Source organism: Aythya ferina, assembly GCF_964211825.1.
Source record: "Aythya ferina genome assembly, chromosome: 2".
NCBI classification, from domain to species: domain Eukaryota; kingdom Metazoa; phylum Chordata; class Aves; order Anseriformes; family Anatidae; genus Aythya; species Aythya ferina.
Window position 1 is genome coordinate 19334601 of NC_140297.1, and position 19286 is coordinate 19353886.

Sequence of the window (19286 nt, forward strand, 5' to 3'; positions counted from 1 at the left end):
TTTGTTCCTGCTTGTTGAGTTTTTCTTCCAGAATCCACAATAGATCATTTAGGAAATCAGCAGAACATTTATCTGAGTTGTGTATCACTTCACATATAAAATTCAACCTATTTTTTACATCTGTGGTATAAATAAATGCTTGCTGCCTCATAGCATCCTCCTCTTTTTAGATATTCTCTTGTGAACCTTTGAGAACACAGCCAAGTGAAGTTTATCCCTTGCCAAATAAGAGTTTTGTTCTTTAATTAGAAAAATACAAACCAGATTGCCATCAGTCCTTCTGACAAGTATGTCTATTTTAAATCAGTATTTCAAACAACAGCTGAAGATGCCTGTTCCATCAAAGATTATATTAAAGTGCATCAACTTCCCAACACACAAGTTGAAGTTCAAGATTACTTGAGATATTTCTGCTCAAAAAATAAAATATTATTGTATCAATTTTTTGCTAAGCCCAGTGGCTAGTAGCTTGCAAATTGTTGTCTGAGCTGTATGCCTCGTCTTGTTCTCCTTCTGACTGTGGCATTAGCAAACAAGGATGAGCTCATCTGTTGTGTGCAGCACATCTATCTCATCCAGATCTGAAGGACTTTCATTGCTTTACAGTTTCCTTTTGGACCAAGACTGCATTTTATTTTTGTATGCCATTTACTACTCAAACTGTTCTGTGTGACAAAATCACCACTCTAACTCACATTCCTATTACTTTATTTTCCATTTAATTGATGTACGGTAGTATCTTTGTACAGAATTGCATTTCTCCTAGCTTTTTAGGAATATGGGGGGGATATCATGACAGACACTATATCTGAGCTTCTTAATTCAAATTAGGTCTTTGATTATTTGGCACATTATAAGGTGTTAATTTTTGCACTCCTTGAAAGGTGTAAGCAGATGCACAGGAAGTTTAACCAAATCTGTAGAAATATGGCTTTGCACTTGTCTGACAGTATATAGCAGATGTTATGGATTCTCTGCATGGTGGAAATGTCCAAGAGACTTGAAAGACTTACACTCTCTTTACAAATGTTTTGATGCAAGATTTTGTGATTTTAATGCTTTTGCTGTAGGCTCTTTAAACACTATCTGAACATGAGTGATAACCGAGCTATGAAATTCTCGGGCCTATGAAAATTTGGGCCTTGGTTTTCCAAATTTAAAGATAAACACCAAGAAATGAATGCTCTTCTCAAGCATTTTTTCCTCTGCTTTGTGACTTTCTTCAGTATGTCACAATATCTTATTCGGGGCTTTCTCAGCTATGTCACAATATTGTTTTCCAGTGGATGCATGAACTACATACATACATCCCTGCCCAACAATAACATTGTAACATTGAGAACAACAACTAAAATTTTCATGAAAACATCTGTTTTACTGTGCAACTTTATTTTTTATTTGTTTTAATTCAAAGACCATAAGACTTCAGAAAAGTCTTTTTTTGTTTTTATAAAAAATAAGTCATCTTTAATTGATGTGTTCATTTCTCAGAATTTCTAAAATAAATAAATAAAGTGTATTTAGTGGCTCTGCTAAGTAATTCAAATTCTGTGTTTTAGTTCTTAGGGAAAAGTATGTCTTCCTGCGTTAAGACAATTTGAAAAACATTTGGCTCAATTGGGCTTGCTTTTCCAGCACTTGATTATTCAGTTTCACTGAAAGCCAACAATCTAATGACAGGTATCACCTCAACTGTAAAAACATGAAGCTGCTCTGTAGTAATTACAGGTAGATGTTTTGAGACACGTAAAACTTCAACACGTATTTCTCTGGCAGTTAGCTGGGCTTTTATCTTGGTTTGTTTTGTGTTTTTTTTCCCTCCGTATACCTGACATGAAAATGATCCTCAAGATTTGGAGAAAATGAAATACTTTACCCTGTGTTTTTCTCTTAATCATATAATTGGTTTAATTTAATGACTTGTTTCTGAATAAGTAACTAGAAATTACTTACATTGGAGAAGTCTCCTATGGCATTTAAACTCCTAGTACATTGTGTAGTTAATAAAAAATGTCTGGGTAGATACTTTTTACCTTGTGCTTTTAGGAAAAAAAAAAAAAGAAAGATGGATTTGTGTGATTGAAATGATGAAAACCTCATTTAAAACAAATTAAGGAGTATTTTGCCGAACTGATTTATTTCTCTACAGCAGAACTTAGCTTAACCTTTTATTTCTCTTGCAAGAATGGCTTTGAGTGTAATTTAAACTGTCAAATGACATTTATCAAATGATGATTTTGCCCTGTAACAGGCAAATGTCTTCCACAAAATTGATTAGCTGCTGACCTCCTCCACCCTTTTCAGACCCTTCAAGGTAGATTTCAAAGCGCCGTAAAGTAATCACTTCAGGTTCAGTTTATACTTGGGCAGAAGGCGGTTACTGTCCCGGTAGCGATGCTGCAGCGTGCTCCCATCTGGCACGGGGCTGCTCAAAAGCCTGCCTGGCCGTGCCCAACACCACGGGGCCCATTGCGCCTCTAGCCAGGCTGCAGCAAGACAGAAGCAGCTTTAGAAATGGCTTTTTGTGGGATAATAGGATGAATTACGTTACGAATCCTTATCTTCTGGATGAGTACGCTCTAGTAAGCAGGAAAACACTCTATTTCCTAAGACCTGTAGAGCGTTCAGTTATCAAAAAGGTGCCAGAAGAAAGAAGGATGAATCTCCTAAACATAACATTTTATGCTCTCAGCTGGTTTCCCCTGCTGCATTCTTACTCCTCAGCCTTGCTTGGTAAGGGCAAGTCTAGTGAGCTTGCTTTTGTAAGCATTCACCTCCAAGTAAATGAATTAACTGCACCTTTGAAGAAGTGTGCCTGGATTGATGAACCAAAATAGTGGCCCTGTAGCTTAACGAAAAATGCCGCCTAACATTTTTATTTTTCAGAGCTCTGTACGAGTTTCTTTGCCAGAGAAGAAACTGAAATGCAGAAAAAAAAAATATGTTGCACATAAAAATCCCAGAATTGCTGCTGGTGTTAAAAGTTCAATTCTATTTTTAGACCTCAATGATTTCTTTCTTGCAAACTCTCTTCCACTCCCACTTCTTCCAAAATCTGTGTTTAAGAATACATAAATTAGACAAAAATGCACTTGACTTTATCTCAGACGAACAAACCAATTGTAGCTTGTTTGTCACAGTAGATCAGACTGCTGTGAGTTGGGTTTCAATTCAGAAAGCAAGCTGGGAGATGAACACAGAAAAGGGAAGGAGAAGCGTCCACAACTTCAGCCATCATCGGCAGGAGCAGGAGTTTTTCTATTTGTGAAACTGCCAAAAGCCAGGACAGTGATTAAAGTGTTTTATCAAGCTGTTGGGTGTGGAAATACCTAATCCTTCTGTAGGTTCGTCTTAAGTCTGGTTGGCTGATACATTAAATTAAAAGGAAACAGTATCTGTGCTGTGTGTTAAAGCTGAGATATTAAATACAAAAAACCACATATAGAATAAAGGCTTTACAAAGGAAGAGAGTTTCAGAAGCCGCCACTAGGCACTGCTAAGTAGCCTGCATCTGATTTGTGAAATGCTTGGAATGAAATTTTGGGCAGTGTTGTGCCTTGCTTATTCCCATTTCTTTTTTACCAGTAACACCAGCTGTAGTGTGTTACACAGGTTTCTCACTGCAGCATCGTACTGATAGGCATCAGACTGTATCTGCTGGAGAACAGGATCATTGTTCTGGCTCCTCCAGCTAAACATGCAATATGTGCTGTAAATTGCCTTTATTATATGCTGCTTAAATATCTCATTGTCTGCTTTGCATACAAGCAATTTATTGCTGCTTATGTTCTGACAGGATGAAAACTAATGTTTAATTATGCATTGCCCTAGTAATGTGGTGTTTAGGGTGAATGTATCTGAATTAAATAAGGGTCGTTAATAATGCCTAACAATTTATGATATATTCATTGCTTGATTTCAAATCATATAAATTAGAGAAGCTTATTTGAAATGTCACCAATATAAGATGGCTTTCTGGGAACACCTCTCTGTGTGCTAATTTCAGAATCATTACCAGCTGAGTCTTACTATTTATTCAATGTCCAGTAGCTTTTATTATTCCCTTATTTGCAGTTTAATTACAACCTCTGTTTTCCTGACAGTGTGAATTCAATCCTGAACCTGCAGGAGCAAAATGAGTTGCAATCAGTCGGTTTTTGCCTGAAAGCCTCCTTCCCCTTCACCCCCTCCCACCTGCCATTGCTGAACCACGGGGCTGAGCAGATCCCTACAGCCAAATTTATTTATTTTTTTGTACTGAATATTTAAAGGGACAACGCCATGTAAAGCTTTTAAAAGTGTATTCCTTAAAGCTTGGTAGTCATGGGGGATGTCTCTGTCTCACAAAACCAGCAGGTTTTGTACCAATACCACAGAAGATATTTGAATAAATTACTTAAAGAGAGGTTTCCGGGTCACTTCTTAGTATCTTGTGTTCATGAATTTGCACATGTTATTAATAGACATGAGGTATTTCCACATAATATGCATGGTTACTGTGCAGCTAAAATCCTAGTCATTCATCTTTTAAAATAATCTATTCTCCGAGGCTATTATATGGGATTTAAATTCCTCAAAGATGTAGTAAGCAGTCTGTTGCAAATAACATGAGAAACCACAGCAAAATTTTGCATTGGCAAAAAAAAAGAAAAAAAGAAAAAAACTCCACAGTGCAGTTAAAGGTTGTAAGTGGCAGAACTAGAACTGTTTTACAAAAATACTGTCTGAGATGAGTTGGAAGGCTGAAAGTGTCCTCCATGTGTTTCAGATTTGGTCTGTTTCAAGCATGGCTGTTTCTTTACACCGGGATAGCAAAGTGCAGGATGGGTCCCTCTGACCTTTCCCTCTCCTTTCAGTTTTCCAAGGCCCGTTTCTGGGGGAGTTCTGGATCTTGTTTCTTTCCCCCAATGTGGTTCCAGTTTGCACCAAGATGTAATGTCACAGCTATTCCTTCCTCTGTGGTGTTCACTTTCAATGTGGCCTCATCAAATCCATCCGAAAAATGCACTACTGCACAAAGAAGCAGACCTTATTATACTTGAAGGGTTTAAATTAATTAATGGCCTGTGCCACTGGGACATGCCATTACTCAGCTGGTGTGCTATACCAAAGGTCACTTCTACTGTATGTTCATCACCTGCTTTTTCTTCTCTCCTGCTAGAGAGGAATATTTTCTCTAAAATATTAGAGAAATTATTTTTACAGACCTCAGTTAGTGAATCTCCTTTGAAACTAAAATTTCAGGAGGAAAAAAAAAAAAAAAGTAACTCTGTGTTAAACTGCATTTTTTTCTTTGTTCCTGTGAGGAAGGCACGTATGTACATTCACATCTTGTAGAGAACTTCCTGGGAGAACTATTTTGGAATTCCTGGTTAGAATACAACAAGCTCTGAAGTATGCAAATAGAATTACACGTGGCTCTGTTATTCCACTGCGTAGATGATGTTTATAGGGCCTACAGGCACAATTAAAACTGTGCCGCTATAGCACAAATCTAAATCTGTAAAGCAAATCTGTAAATGTATTCAGAAACGCTGTACATTAGCAAATTAAGAAAGTGAATGCATGTGAAATTTTGATTGATGCAATTGTGATAGTCTAAACCTCCCTAATTTGCAAGTGAACTTGCTGTTGTTTTAGATGGGTCATTTTAAGATGTGTGAATTCAGCGTATTTAATATAATGGTCTTGGGATCACTTTTGGCTGCCATGTAGGTCTCGGTTATCCCATTTTCAAGCACAGAATTTGTTGTACAATCTGGCAATCTAAGAGAGTAGCTATTTTTTATGAGCAAACCTAAAGTTTCATTACTGAGTATAATCTATCTACTCATCCCTAGTTTTATTTGTACAAGAGCTAGATTAGTCCTGCAGCCTGGTGAAGCTGCCCTGTGGTTTCAGGGTGAGATTGATGTGCAGCGATACCAAGTGCAGTAAAGAGCATGCATGGTAGATGTTGTGATGTTCCATCAATGCGCTGTTATTTTATGTCATAGCTAATGAGGTGTCAGCATGATTTATTAGGTTTGCACAGCTGTGTTTTCAAAAATTTACTGGAGTTTCTTCTTTCTCCCACTTTGGAAGGAGGAAAGAGCGTTCTCCCAGGGACTCCAAGGAGCGGCTCACGTTCACCCATCCCAGATACCTTTCCATTTCTTTGCTCTGCTCTGCAACTGTGGTGCTTCGATCTATAGCGTTTCAGGGGTTTCCAAGGAAGCATTCTGTAAAGTAAATTCAACTGATATTTATCAGTTTTCCTGTGGGCTGCAGGGGTCTGAATAATGAAAATGAGACATGGCAAGACACATTACCACGACTTAAAAAGACTGAAGAGTGATGAGGCTGTCTGACCTGCCTGATTGCATTGGTTTCTTTCCTCTGTTTAAGAGCAAAAAGGTTCCTCGCTGCTTTCACGTTTTGTTTAAGTTCAGTTCTGCAGAAGGTTATACTTGAAGTGAGTGTGCTTTTTATCCTCCAATATTTATAACCTACGGCTGCTTCAGTGAAAGCTTCTCAGAAAGCCTCCCTTAAGCAGGATAGCATCTGCAGGGAACTACCAGCTTCCCAGTTGGAAAACATTTTTGGATAAGCAAAACCAATGCTAAGAGCACAGGTCACCCCTATTTCGTTACATCCACCTCTACTGAATGTTTGTGCTCTCATACAGAGAGTTCTCCCCTTAACTACACTCTGTAGAAAGCTGTTGAAGCAAAATGTGGTATGCGGAAAGATTTGATCATGGAAATGGAGAAATATTTTGTTAATGATTTGAAAGAGCTGTTGTAAGCTAACAATATTCTGTTATGTTTATTATTCTTTTACTTAAAGTTTATTAAAATAGTAGTAGATTAATACAATTATAAAAACACACCTACAAACTACATAACTGTGAAGTTGTCTACACTTTGTCATAAAGATATGGCCAGAAGTGCATACTTCTGAAATTTCAAATACATAGGAATATTATATATTATGTACTCAGTATATAATAGTGAGGAGACTGGCAATATTTATTTCCAAACTAGAAAGAGCAGATGGTACCCGTAAATATAATAAAATAAGGAAAACCTTAAAACTTCTGCATCTATTTCTAAGCACAAATTTGAATATTTAAGTAGTTTGTCAAACTTGAGCAATCAAAAACGTGCCTGAATGCTGCAACTGCAAAAACTTGGCTGGGGTCTGCACTGTTGTACAAAAAAAAAAGCCACTTCTTACTGAGTCAAAAGTGTGTGCCTTCAAAATTTGGGGATTGTTTTCTAGAAATAGTTTCAAGACATAGACGGGTAAGACTAGTTCATAAGCTGAAAAGACAAATAGTCATCTGAAATACAAAATTTGAATCATCTTAGGAAAATGTAGCTCAGTTGGCTAAACAAGAACAGTGTGTTAGCATTAAAGACCATTTTGCTGGCATCCTCACTGACCTTCCTTAAAGAGCACACTCCAGGTGTGCTTTGAAGCACTTTTTTTCTGAAACCGGTATAAATATGGAATGCTCTTTCTTCTTTTCCAAAGTGTCTACCTTGTCAGTGCATTTAATCTGGAAAGAATAAATCTGGGTTTGCATTTTTCTTTCACTAATTTTCACTCCCAGGATACAAGAAACCATAGGCCAAATAACTTTTTTTTTTTTTTTTTTTCAATTAAGATATATGCAGAATCTTTGCAAAGATATCAGCAACTAAATGTATTCTTTTTTTCTCTAGATCAATGAACTGAGCCATGTTCAAATCCCTGTTATGTTGATGCCAGATGATTTCAAAGCATACTCGAAGATTAAGGTGGACAATCACCTTTTCAACAAGTAAGTACAAGCAACAATTCTTTGTAGAGGGGGATAGTGGCAGTGATATTTTATGAAGTACTATGAACTCTGTTATTTTTCAGTTGATGTGACTGAAGTTTTGATGATTAAGTTAATCCTGTGATAAACATAACCATCTGTGCTGTTCCAAAAAGTAACAGCAGGGGCTGCTGGGTAGTATTCTTCTTCCATATGGTTTATTATTGCCTTATGGATATCTTATATATTGAAGATGATCCTCTCTTGGTGTGTTTATTTATGGCTGATATAAACATTTATTTGGGAATTTTTTAAAACATAAATTGGGGTGCATAAACATTTAGTATTTTAAATTAAAAATTTGAATGAGAATTTAAAGCATATTTCAAAGCTTAATAATGTGCAACTTTTAATAATTCATAATAGGATATTATATCAATCAAAGTTCCAAATGTATTAAGATCATTTAATGTAATATCCACGTCTCTTTAAAATGATGCTACATGAACAGGATGTGCATACATACAAAACTATTAATGATGCTTTGCGTACAACCCATTTAAGAATATTTGGAAAAAATGAATAATTCTGCTATTTTGGGTCTTCTTTACTCTGTGACAGAGTTCAAAGTTACTTTTCTCAAGTATAAGTATGAAATGAACAACTGAATATTAAAACTAGCTCTGTACTCAGTGAGTCCAATTTGCTTGAAGTTTGGCACTGTCAGTACTTCCTAGTGTCACCAAAGGTATAGTAATTCTTGTATAATGCAATCTAAGGTTTCACTTCTGAAATAATTTAAGGGCAATGACAAAACATTCTTTTCTGCTTTTGAGTCCAGGTTCAGCTTGTTAGAGATAAATAGATATAAATTTATTAAACATGGTAAAGGAAAGAACATGGTGAGACCAAATCTTGTTCAAAAAGAGAAGGCTCTAGAGGGGAGATTGTAAATCTCCGTATTTTCTGCTTTGCATGAACAGAATACTCTCGAGTTACTTAATTACATATGCGGGTGAATGAAGTTGATTTGGTTTTGTATTCTTTCAGAGAAAACATGCCAAGTCATTTCAAATTTAAGGAATATTGTCCAATGGTTTTCCGTAATCTAAGAGAGAGGTTTGGAATTGATGATCAAGACTTTCAGGTAAGTTCACTTTCAAAACTCTTAAATCAGGGATATATGCAAGGTTTAAAGGTTCATAAAGCTGCAGTTGCTAACAGGACAAAGTGCTGAAACACTTCAGAGGAAAACTAAGAGAAAAAGAATACATTCTCTCTATTCCTTCCCCCACCTGCAGCCAGAACATTTCTGACTTATTTGTTTGCCTCCCCTGGCTGTCTTCTGGCAGCCTGCTGCTATCTTCTGTCCTCCTTATTTCCCAGTATCTCCCAGTCATTAAAACTGAGGGGTGATACCTCTTGCAGGAGGAAGAAGAAACAATCTCTGGACGCTGCTGACAAGAGATGCTGTATTCAGCTGAGTCACTCTGATAACAGTTGCTTTAGGGATATGTATATGTGAGATGTGGTTTCAGAAACCACCATGTCTGTTTCCTTCATGGTTTTTTTTTTTTTTTCTTTAGACAAGAATGATCTGTGGCCAGGCAATTTCATACTGCTTCATTACACTCCATTTTTCCCTTTTTTAAAAGGGCCTGGAAACAAATAGCTTGCTAAGAGCAGATACAGCAAAACAAGAAATTGCTCTACATTTGGCAGCGTTGTTTCTTGCAGTCAAAGCCTCTTTTCAGCCTTTGCAAAGGAAAGTTCTTGAACTCTGCTTCAGTCAGATTTGCCAATACTCACTGACATTCCCTTTTCCATTAACTGTTCCTAATGCACATCATTTCCATCATAGGGATAATTCCTTCTGCAATCACACTGCTAGACAGCCTGTCCTACATAGCACTCTCTGTGTGACCCACTGTCTGCTTCTTGTCCTGGTCTTTTGCTCTTTTAAGATATTTTGATATGGGTTGCAATTATGCCTTAGTCTGTCACTAAGATATTTAGAAGATATTTAATAAATAGTAATAAATTTTATAAAAGGTTTTGAGTAGCTAAAAAATTTGTACAAAATGCATTTGTGATAACACTCCCATTCATGCTACATAGAGCAGACTGAATGCTGCAGCCCAAATCTGTATCTAATTCTTTCAGCTGTCCACTGATTTTCCCCTTTCTCAATGTGAAGCACTGTGTTAAAATATATACATTGGTTAATGTATGCTTGCACAAGTGCAGGTAGAAATTCGGGTATGAATCTCACTATATAACCACTAACTTTGGGAAGACACTTTGCCAGCAGATGGAGAAGGGGGGTTGTTTTGTTTTGTTTTACTTTCCTTTGGTAAAGCTGTCATGAGCCTGTTGCAGGATTCCTCACTGTCCTGTTTACAGAAGAACTGCTTAAGAGGAAATACATCAAGACTTGGCCAACAGTTAAAACAGCTGGGGCTGTTGCAAAAATATCAGTTTGCATTCCTGGTACAATTTTCTTGGTGGACCAAAGAGATACACTTTGTTAGGGAAGATATGATCCTTTTATATGAAGGTTTTCCTTTTTCTTGATATAAAGGAAAAGGGTCAGTGTGTCAGAGAGGAAGATGTGATTGGTCCTAAACTTAAAATTATGATGTCAGCTCATGCTTTGTACCTTTGAGAAGATGGGGTAATAACATTAGTAGGCAAATACATATGAGAAGATTCTGTCATTAGTTAAACCTGGTAAAATTAGCATAATCAAAAATTCTGCATACCACAGTATTGTGGGCTGTTTTTATCTCTAGTACTATGCTAGCCAAATCAGGAATTCCTGTGTTGTAACCACTACTGATTGGATTTATTAATTGTAACTAAATAAAATGTCCTAATTTTCAGATTAAAAATAAGTGGTTTTTAGCTATGTGTTTTGAATTTTTATGACAATGTAAGCAAACAACAATCCAAAAGAAGAAAGTGCAACCACATCCTGTTTTTTGTTTCAACACTTATGTGTTAGCTGCAACATCTTCAGTGCTATTCAGTATTTCAAGCATATCTAGCATAAAGGAAAAGATTAGTTAATATAATTTTGACCAAAGGGAAGACAATATCTGCATTCACCATTCTTTTTTTCTCAATCCAAGCAGTTTATCACTCTGAATTCTCATTCTACTGGACTGTTCTAATAAAATAAAAATACTCAGAGTAGTAATATGTTTTGAACACATTTTTAAACTTAAATTATCTTTACAGGAATACGCATAAATGAAAATCCATGCCACCCTGGCCTTGTATGTAAAAAAGGGATTACCCCCATTAAAAGTAGAAGTTGCTTTCATTTTAATGCTACATTTCCTGTGATATAGAAAGGGAATCTAATTTGACAAAGGGAGCTGACTATATGTATATACTTTTTTTTTTTCAGATAATATTTATGTTCAGGAAGTTATTCCAATGAATGTTGATCAAAATGATTGACTTATACTCAGAAACCAAACACGATATGGAAAAACACAATATCGAACTGAGAGATAGTTAAGGGAAGAGATAGCACATAACTTTCTCTACATAGTGTGTTTCTTATAAAATATTTCAGGAAAGGAGTCTCAATCAATTATGGACAATGTCATTCCCGTTATTGAGCAAGACAGTACTGGTGTAGATAAATAAAGCCATTTACCCTCTTCATTAGTCAGACACATCAGTATAAATTAGGCAGAACACTCCTTTTAAACGTTCTTGTTTTCAGAGTGTTCTGCAGATACCCTTGATGAGTTGTTCCAGAGGGCAGATAGTGCTAACTCATAAGGAAAGATTAAAAAAAAAAAAAAAAAAACTACCTCATGAAAAGAATTTGTTAGTGTATGGTTAGTTACTAGGCCATACTCATTTTAATTCTTGACATTGTGTTATTTACTTTGTACAGTAGTTTAGTGGACTGCTTAACACACAGACAGATTTAGTTCACATACAGTGCGATTAATACAAATATTTCCCCGCAGAGATCTCTTAACCCTGAAGAGGGATTTAAGTCTTATCAAGTACAGTTTTTTCCCTACATTCAATCCAACTTCAGAGTCAGGAGAACTGACATAGTTCCTGCCCTGCAGGAAGCCATTTCTAGTCATGACGATTACAGTTCCTGTAATGGGCTCCCACCCTTCACATGATGAAAAGCTACTCCTTTTGTTGAAGCATCTTTGGTAACCTATCCTACATCTGTCTGCCTTTCATAGCTAGTTGGGCATCACTGAAAGATGTTTTGATTAGTACTGAGATGGGATTAGTTTCCTAGAGACACATGTGATTCATTCTTTATTATGGACAGCAATGTGGAGAATATAGTACAAAGTTAAACATTGGGTTTTGTTCAAAGTTTGCCTTTGTTATGACAAATTACAAACTTGTTATGACATATTACATCTTTAACCTAAGCTAAGAAACTTTGATCCTATGTCAAAAATTGCTTTATTGGACCCTGACTTTCCTTCTTGTTGATCACCTATTACTAGGGTATTTATTGCATCAAATAAAAATGGTCTGGCTGTTTTTCTTGTGAAAGGGAACACAGGTGATGATTAGTTAGTGTGAATCAAAATTGCATTTGAGTACTGTAAAACCTTTAAAACCATTTTAACCACTTATATAGATGATAAATTATCAAAGTGAAGGAGATTTTGTGCTGTTGTGTGATTTAGATCTCATACTGAAGATAATTTTTAAGTGTCAAAGAAATTCCACAGCCCAAAGCATTAAATAGTGGCAAATTTTGCCTTGATAGGGTAAATTACCTTGAGATACTGTTTTTGTTAGTGTCTTCTATTTCACTGAAGAGGAATCCATAACTCTAAAGATTGTTATAACATTGACAGGAAAATATTTGAGAACATTAACTGTTCCTAGCAGGGGAAAAAGATAATAATTCAGTAAAGGAAATCACTCACTACAGTCCTAAATTAATTTTTAATTTCTGCATTCCCCTTTAGCTTCAGGTATTGGTTTTGCAAAAGTTATTCTACAAAAATGCCTTTTTTCCAAAATGTATGGAGTCACTGAGGTAACCTTGGTGTTTATTTTCAACTTGTTTGACATAATTTCTTACCTAACAAAATCCATTAATACAATTCTGTCAAAAATTGTAGGACTGGCTTCTGGAAACTGTAAAATTATGACAGATAAGCAAGCTAGCAGCTAACTGACACCTCCTCCAACCAACTCCAGAAAAAGAGGGTCTACTACTGTTACAAGTGCTTCTGCTTCTGTTGCTTTTTTTTTTTTAAAAAAAATTAATTTACTGTCCTCTCACACATCTGTTCTTGTTTAAAGTTCTTGCTGAATCCTACATCTGGATTCCACTAGGCAAAAGAGTTCTTGCCCTATAAAATAGAATTTCTCATACCAGAGGGCACTGATGTCCTGCTGTACCTAAGATCCTTCTGCTGGCGATGGGGGAGAGGGCAACTGATTTTCCTTAAAGTTTTATTACTTAGTGTAATAGGAGACATGTTCACTTCTCGCTTTGCCTGTCTGCAGGAGCAATTTGTAGAGGCTGTCTGTGCAGGATAAACAATTCATAAAGCACTTGTAGATGGTCCATAAGTTCATTTTAGTGTAGAGCTCCTTGTTATTTCTGTATGTGCATTTTTTCATATACAAGCTTAAAATCCAAAAATGAAATTTGAAATTGCCTTAATAAAAAACATATGAACTCAGTATCTTTCACTTCTTTAGGAGAGATGTGAACCTCTCCTAAAGTTTCAGTATCTTTCACAGCTTTCTATACAGAAGAATTTCTCGAAGTAGTTTGTAGTCGAGACTGTAGTATAGCTTCAGGTAAATACTGCAAATTCTAGGCTATTTTTTCAGAAGTTATCCTTTAATATTATTTCCTTCTGAGGTACTTACATTTCAAATCACCAAGATTCTTCTCAACCTGTGAACATTTTTGCTCATTTTGTGTGACTGTTCCAATTCCAAGATAACATATGAGGAGTTTGCAGACTATATTACAACCTAATATGATGTATTCGTTGGATCGAAAAAATATCCATCAGCAATGGTGCAGCTTTTTGGAACAGGCTAGTGGCTTGTTAGTCTGGCTGAGATGGAGTTAACTTTCTTCATAGCAGCGTGTATGGTGCTGTGTCCTGGATCTGCTCTCGACCATAAGTGAGCGGCTGTGTGGGTGCTTGGCTGCTGGGCAGGGTCAGCCTGCCACATCTGTCTGCAGAGGTCCCTTTTCAGTGCATGGCTGTGTGCTCAGTGCACAGAAAGCGGGGCTGTTTTGAGCAGTGATGGCTGTTGAGGCAGTGTCCTGAGCTGGCTGCTGTCCACAGATGAAGGCATAAAGAAGAGTTTCAGTTTCTTTAGACTCCCCACGGCTATTAATGGTTCTCTGAAGTATCTGTGTTCTCCAGTCCTTGAAAGGGAGGCACAACTTGCCTATTACAGCTAGGAAAAGCGAATTATTAATACTAATCTGTTGTAACTACAGTCTTTAATGAGACGTATTTAAAAAAAAAATCCATGCAAAAGTTGTGCATATAATCCTCTTATAGAGACCTACCCCTCAACAGAAGTGTCAGCCCCTAAGTCGTAAGTAATTTGAGATTTCTCACAGCACCTCTGGATGACAAGTACAGCTGGTGCCATCAGTGATTAAGTGTTACTCAGTAGTGCCACTGTTTTAATCAGCTGCTGTTTTTTCAAAACAAAACACACAGTGAGGAGTGATCTTAAATGTCTCTCCCTCATGAAAATGAGCTGTGAAAGTCTTGCTAGGTCTTAGGTGGCTAGATTGATGAGGAAGGTGACCTCCAGAGGTCCCTTCCAACCTCAGCCATTCTGTAGCTCTGTGATTGAATCAGCTGGGAGTGTCCAAGGTGCATTTTAGTAATTTCGTATTTCTCCTGTATGAGAGAGGGGGGCTGTATATGGCAGAATGATCCAGATTAATGCATATCTTTTAGGTTTCCCACATCCAATTCATTTCCTTATGAGGCTTAAAATAGAGCTCTATGCTCATGCATTTGCACTGAATTCCTTCATTTATCAGCCCTTGGTTTGGGAAGCGACAAGATGCCTCTAACATCAAACTACAGACAACAAGGTCAGCAATAAATGTCTCAGCAACAACTACATTTAGAGTTGGATCTTGTTTCTAAGACAATATCCTTTCACTGACTATTTGATAAAATGCATAAATAGTCCTGGAAGCAAGAGCCATCTGAAAGAAAATTCCTGTGGTGGTCATTTTAGCATGGTAAATCTGTGGAAAAGTTCTTCATGAAAAGTTCTTCAGTTCATCTGCCAAATGAGGGACCTGTAGCAGAGCATCAGTCTCTGGATCCAAAACTGACATTGGCACCAAGATGGTCAGAGCTACCAACATCTTGTTTGACATGGGCACGTGTGGTAGTGGTAGTAAGGTGTTGAGCCAGTTGTACTAACAAAAACTGTGGCGTTTGTAGTCTTTCTAGCATGTAAAAAAGTACGCAATGTGAATGTGATGTTACAGGATTTGGTGCCTCAAGTGTGAGTCCAAATAGGGATTTATGGACTGTGGGACTGAACATTAGTAGGTATGACAGCTCTGAGGTATTTTAACCTCTGGCTTCTCGTAGTCTTCCCTGGAGCAAACAGTTATTTTGCCTTGCTTTCAGCAGTGTCTTGCCTAAACTAAATAACATTCACAACTAGGTATTCGAACCAGAAAAAAAGTAATTTAGCATGTGTGGGCAACATCAAAAAATGGAGCAAAAAAATAGGAGCACCCTGAGCAATTACAGAGGCAGCCCTTGAAAATGAGGCATCAAGCCAAGCTTTGCAGGGCTGAAGGAGAAAGGCTCATAGATAAAGATCCCTAACTCTTTCCAAAGCAAGCGTATGGCTTAAACTGGCAGCTTCATATCCAGACAGTCTGAATAGGGTAACTTGATTTAGGAAAGAATCTCGTATTTTATTGATTATGCTCTCATTACACCAAATCAAAGAAACCATGACCTTGCTCACAAAGGGATGGCTCAGTGCTAAAAAGAAGAAAAAGTTTGTGTTTCACCTTTCTCTGTTCAAGATGTTCATGTCTTTCACCACAGTAATGACTCCCTGAATGCAATTTGCTTTTGAATGTTCATAGGTGTTCAGACTGTGTACATCCACATCTGAATGAGGCCATAGCAGGTACTTGATATTTCTGACAGGTGACTCATAGGACCAGAGTGGCTTGTTTTTCTCTTTCGGAGCCTCCATGACATTCACCATAGCTCATTTGAGCCCTGCTTTTGAGCTGACAAGAAATCCTCGTGCAGTGTTATCTATACATCTGCCAAAGGCAAGGGGAGGTCATGCCACTGAGTGTGTTTGCAGGATATGTTAGTGGTCAGGTATGCATTGCTACATGCTAGACTTCTTAGACATATGTCTGTGTCAGAGATCAGTGTTTCTTGATGGACTGACAGACAGATTCAACCTGCAGATGTAATGGAGTGTGCCTTCCAGAAAATTTATCAGCACAGGCTCTAGCAAAAGCAATTTTCCCACCTCCTAACATGACAACTTATATGTTAGGAGAGAAATGTCTTCCTTTAAAGCTATTCTTCTAAAGGAAAAAAATAAAAAATTAAAAAAAAAGAATTTACTGTGAAGTATTTTCCATTGTACCATCCTATTGCATATATGAATGTGCTCAACAGCAGTGGTAGAATGTGTGATGCCAACACTCAAAGTAAACCCCAAAGTCTTCCCTACCCTTCGTTGTGTGACAAAACCATGCGTCTCTGCGTTTGATGCTTCTGATGTTACAACTCAAATTACAACTCAAATTACAACTCAAGCCTCTGAGGCTCTACATCCAGTTGTATGACACTGTTTCTGTCTGATATGCTTCTTAATCAGTAATCCAGGTCTAATTCGTCCACATCAATGATTCCCAAGGTCATTTTTTCATTTTAAAAATAAAATGAAAAAAAAGTTGGGGAAAGCTGCAAGCTCGTCTTTGTAAGAACCTGTGCATGGCTCAGGCAGCGTCACAGAAGAACAGCCAGATCCTCTGTACGTAATTCCCCTAACAGCAGCGAACCCCTGCCAGGCTTTCCCACTGACCTATGATTTCAGTCATCACAGAGCATCATCTGTGCACTTGTTTTTGCCTATTCGTTCATGCAAAGCTTGCCCAGAGGCGCTCGTAAATAGCTTGGGATTTGATCTGATTTGTCTTTGGGGTATGTGGTTGAAATAGTAGGGGAATGTCTTGTGACGCTCGTTTCAGCATCCCACGACTTCTGAATGAGATCACAGTACCAGAAGCTGTTGTTTTCCTTTTGTCCAGACGTCGCAAGATGGGAAAGATTTAAATCAATGAGAAGCTGTTAAGCCAGTCAGTTAGAAAAATTACTGTTCCCCTAAATCTCTCCAAGCTTTATCACCAGAATTTTCCTATTGCCCTTTTTCTCTTTTTATGAAAAGCTCTGTCTCGATGACAATTTCTATTAGGCTCTCTTTTTAGATTAATTACATGAAGTATTTCTATTACATCCGACACATAGTTCACACGTTCAAAGTTTCTAAAATATAATCTCGTCTGCTAAAGCAGCAGTTAAAAAACAATGACATTTACATTAGATGTGTAAAAGATTAGAATGAGCTAATTAAATTGACCTTTAAATCTCCCCACCCTCTCAGAGGCCGTGGCTAATCCTTGGCCTCCCACTGTGGAGATAAATATCCTTGCTGTGAACGCTTCAAGCAAAGTGGCCAGAGGAGGAAGAGCCTCACCAGCAGTTCGTCTTTGAAGATGGGGGCACCGCTTTGCCAGTTATAAATACTGCTTGCAATTATGGACGGGGGGGGGGCAAACCTCTCCTGTAATCCAGTGGCAGGGCTTATGGCTGTGCCCTATGTGCTTTCTCACAAAAAATGTTTCATTCAGAGCATATAGCTCCAAACAGCTTTACTTGCTGCTGATAGAAGCAACCAACAGCTCTGTAAATCGGGCTACCTTTTTTTGCTATCTGGTGTTGGTATAATTAGCATTATCAATTATACAGTAATTTCTTAGTTACAACAGGCTGCTATTTTTATTGACCAATGTGCAAGGTAAAAGGAGACTGAGGATGCCTCTTACAAAGTGTTCGGCTTGATATTTTGTGACTTTGTTATTTTCTATAATGCTAATTATTTGGGGGAGGGGAGTAATCAAAAAGTAAAAATTACGTGAATAATAGATGATTAAATGACAACAATCAAAATTTAATTGTCAATGAGCAATTGACATTTCGTGCAGTGAAAACCTGAAGATGCAAAATCTGTCCAAATGGTAAAGCGTGATAAAGACAAGGATTTCATACAAAACAACTTGGATCACCTGGCATCCTGAGCCTGTCCAAACGTGATGCCTTTTAATACAGTTAGATGAATAATTATATGGATAAAAGGGAAAGCAGAACTACAGAGGGGAAGGCTGCATTTGAGGAGGTAGTAGCTCTGAAAAGGAACAAAAGGTCAAAGAGGACAAGAATTTAGCACTAGTGTGAGCTCCTGATGAGAAGGAGTAACTGCTCCCTTGGGTGGATAAACTGGAGGATGTAAAATAAGACCAGGAATAACTATAACTTTTTTGAACATCTATTTGTTTTATGCTTGAAGTTAATACTATATATAGTTTTGGTGCTAGTCATCTTTAAAAACAAAGCATGTTGACAATTTGGATATAGAAGAAATATGGGAAACTGGCATCAAAGGAATTTGAGAACGTAGAGAATGCCTGTGATGGGAGTGGTAGAGCTTGGCCTGCCTCATTTGTAAAAATGAGAATTGAGAAGTAAGTAGCATGTGAGTATCCTTGCAGAGAAACAGTTGTAGATATTAGATAAGTAAGAATGACTGGAACTGAAAATCATTCAAATTCAGAATTAGACTCACCTTTTCAGCAATATAAATGATTAAGTACTAGAACAACTGTAGTGGTGAATCTTTGCCTTTTGAAGCTGAAAAATCAAGACTGTCTTTCTCGAAGTTGTGCTTTGACCAAAAGCCTAGATCAGAGTTCAATTTAAGAGAAGCTGGGTGATATGAAATGGCTTGTGATGTGTAGCATTCATGTTGGATTCTAGTTTGTGAAATTCTGTTGAAGGCTCAAGAGGAGCTCCTCTGAGCTTCAAAGGATTTTGGATCAAGTGCCAAGAGCACCTCTAGAAAACACATTTTCCTTAACTAATGCACTTTCACTGTAGCAGGTAAGCTAAAATTCTACACTGACTGAGATGCTGAGGGAAGAGAAGGGGTCTATAGTAAAATGAAGTGAACTTTTAATTAACTTGTTAAAGAATATGCTATTCTTAGGTGAAATTATGATATAATTTAGGTGTGCTGAGTAACTTTCTGTATCAAGAACTCTTTGGGAAATGACATACTAGTAAGTGGTGTAGCTCTTACTCATTTATTTATATATTCATATATTTATAGCTGTACTTAGATTATTTCCTCAGAAATTAATTCTGTGCTACAGGACAAGTTC

At 37.3% G+C, this 19286-nt stretch overlaps 1 protein-coding gene across 2 annotated transcripts in view; it reads left to right on the forward strand.

Annotated features, from left to right (window-relative positions):
* The window catches only part of PIP4K2A (phosphatidylinositol-5-phosphate 4-kinase type 2 alpha), a 108552-nt gene that overhangs the window by 49845 nt on the left and 39421 nt on the right, over window positions 1-19286 (forward strand). For both annotated transcript variants that reach the window (XM_084509914.1, XM_084509913.1), the window contains exons 2-3: window positions 7710-7807; window positions 8837-8933. In XM_084509914.1, the coding sequence (XP_084366040.1) occupies window positions 7710-7807; window positions 8837-8933 (195 nt within the window). The remainder of the gene's footprint in view (window positions 1-7709; window positions 7808-8836; window positions 8934-19286) is intronic.